At 43.4% G+C, this 1,573-nt stretch overlaps 1 protein-coding gene across 1 annotated transcript; it reads left to right on the top strand.

Moving 5' to 3' along the window:
• Positions 1-359: 359 nt before the first annotated feature.
• Positions 360-1,313, top strand: LOC309873012 (olfactory receptor 5B12-like; the record flags this gene model as incomplete). The annotated part of the gene is made up of 1 exon (XM_082747985.1): positions 360-1,313. The coding sequence occupies exon 1, from the start codon at positions 369-371 to the stop codon at positions 1,311-1,313; it is 945 nt and encodes a 314-aa protein (XP_082604111.1). The 5' UTR covers positions 360-368.
• Between the last annotated feature and the right edge of the window lie 260 nt (positions 1,314-1,573).

The raw sequence follows: 1,573 nt of genomic DNA, 5'->3' as shown, positions 1-1,573 counted from the left end.
ATACAAAGAGTAATTTATGGTTTGTTGCAAGTTTTGACTTGGGAGTCTGAGCTGTTCCAGTTAGCAACAACTTGGTGACATTACATAAGTCCTTTCTTTTCTTTCTTTTGCCTTAATTCAGTCTTCTAGGAAGTTAAGAGATTGGGATGCATTATCTCCAAATCCTTTTTCTGGCATATTCTATAATAATTTAAGATTGCATTTTGTTGTCACAATCATGCTTTAGTTCCTAGAGTGTCCTGGAAACAAGTTCTTGCAATACCAAAATAAGGCACAGAGTGGACATGCTAACTGATTTCAGCAGTTTATAATTCTGATCCGGTTTTCTCACTGCTACAGGGCAGGCACATAATTCCCAACTGACTCTCATGGAGAACAGTACAGAGGTGACTGAGTTCATTCTTGTGGGCTTAACCAATGACCCGAAACTGCAGATTCCTCTCTTCTTAATCTTCTCCCTCATCTACCTCACCACTCTGGCTGGGAACCTGGGCATGATGGTACTGATTGTCTTGGACTCCCATCTCCACACTCCCATGTACTTTTTCCTCAGTAACCTGTCTCTGGTGGACTTTGGTTACTCTACAGCTGTCACTCCCAAGGTCATGGCTGGATTACTTATAGGAGACAAGGTCATCTCGTACAATGCTTGTGTCACCCAGTTCTTTTTTCTTGTAGCCTTTATCACTGCAGAAAGTTTCCTCTTGGCCTCAATGGCCTATGACCGCTATGCAGCAGTGTGCAAACCCCTCTATTACACCATCACCATGACAACAGGGGTGTGTGCTCGTCTGGTCATGGGCTGCTACGTCTGTGGCTTCCTGAATGCCTCCATCCACACCGGGAATATTTTCAGGCTCTCCTTCTGTAGAGCTGTTGTGGTTGATCACTTCTTCTGTGATGCTCCTCCTCTCCTGGCTCTCTCATGTTCAGACAACTACATCAGTGAGATGGTTATTTTTTTGGTGGTGGGCTTCAATGTCCTCTTTTCTGTCTTGGTCATCTTGATCTCCTACTTGTTTATATTTATCACTATTCTGAGGATGCACTCATCTGAAGGACGCCAGAAGGCCTTTTCCACCTGTGCCTCCCACCTCACTACAGTGTTCATCTTCTATGGGACAGGCACCTTCATGTACTTACAGCCTAGCTCCAGCCATTCCATGGACACGGACAAAGTGGCATCCATGTTCTATACCATGGTTATCCCCATGCTAAACCCAGTGGTCTATAGTCTGAGGAACAAAGAGGTCAAGAGTGCCTTTAAAAAGGCTGTGGAGAAGGCAAAGTCTTCTATAGGATTCATATTTTAACTACAAAGAGCTACAATAAGGCACTTTCATCCATCTCAGATCTATCTAGAGAAAATATTTACCTGACCGGCCCAGGTAAATTTCCTTTCTTTCTTTCTTTCTTTCTTTCTTTCTTTCTTTCTTTCTTTCTTTCTTTCTTTCTTTCTTTCGATTTATTTATTTATTTATTTGACAGGCAGAGATCACAAGTAGGTAGAGAGGCAGGCAGAGAGAGAGAGAGGGAGAGAGAGAAGGGGGAAGCAGGCTCCCCACTGAGCAGA

Source organism: Mustela nivalis, assembly GCF_964662115.1.
Source record: "Mustela nivalis genome assembly, chromosome: 9".
Lineage (NCBI taxonomy): Eukaryota > Metazoa > Chordata > Mammalia > Carnivora > Mustelidae > Mustela > Mustela nivalis.
This window is presented reverse-complemented; position numbering and strand designations above follow the sequence as displayed.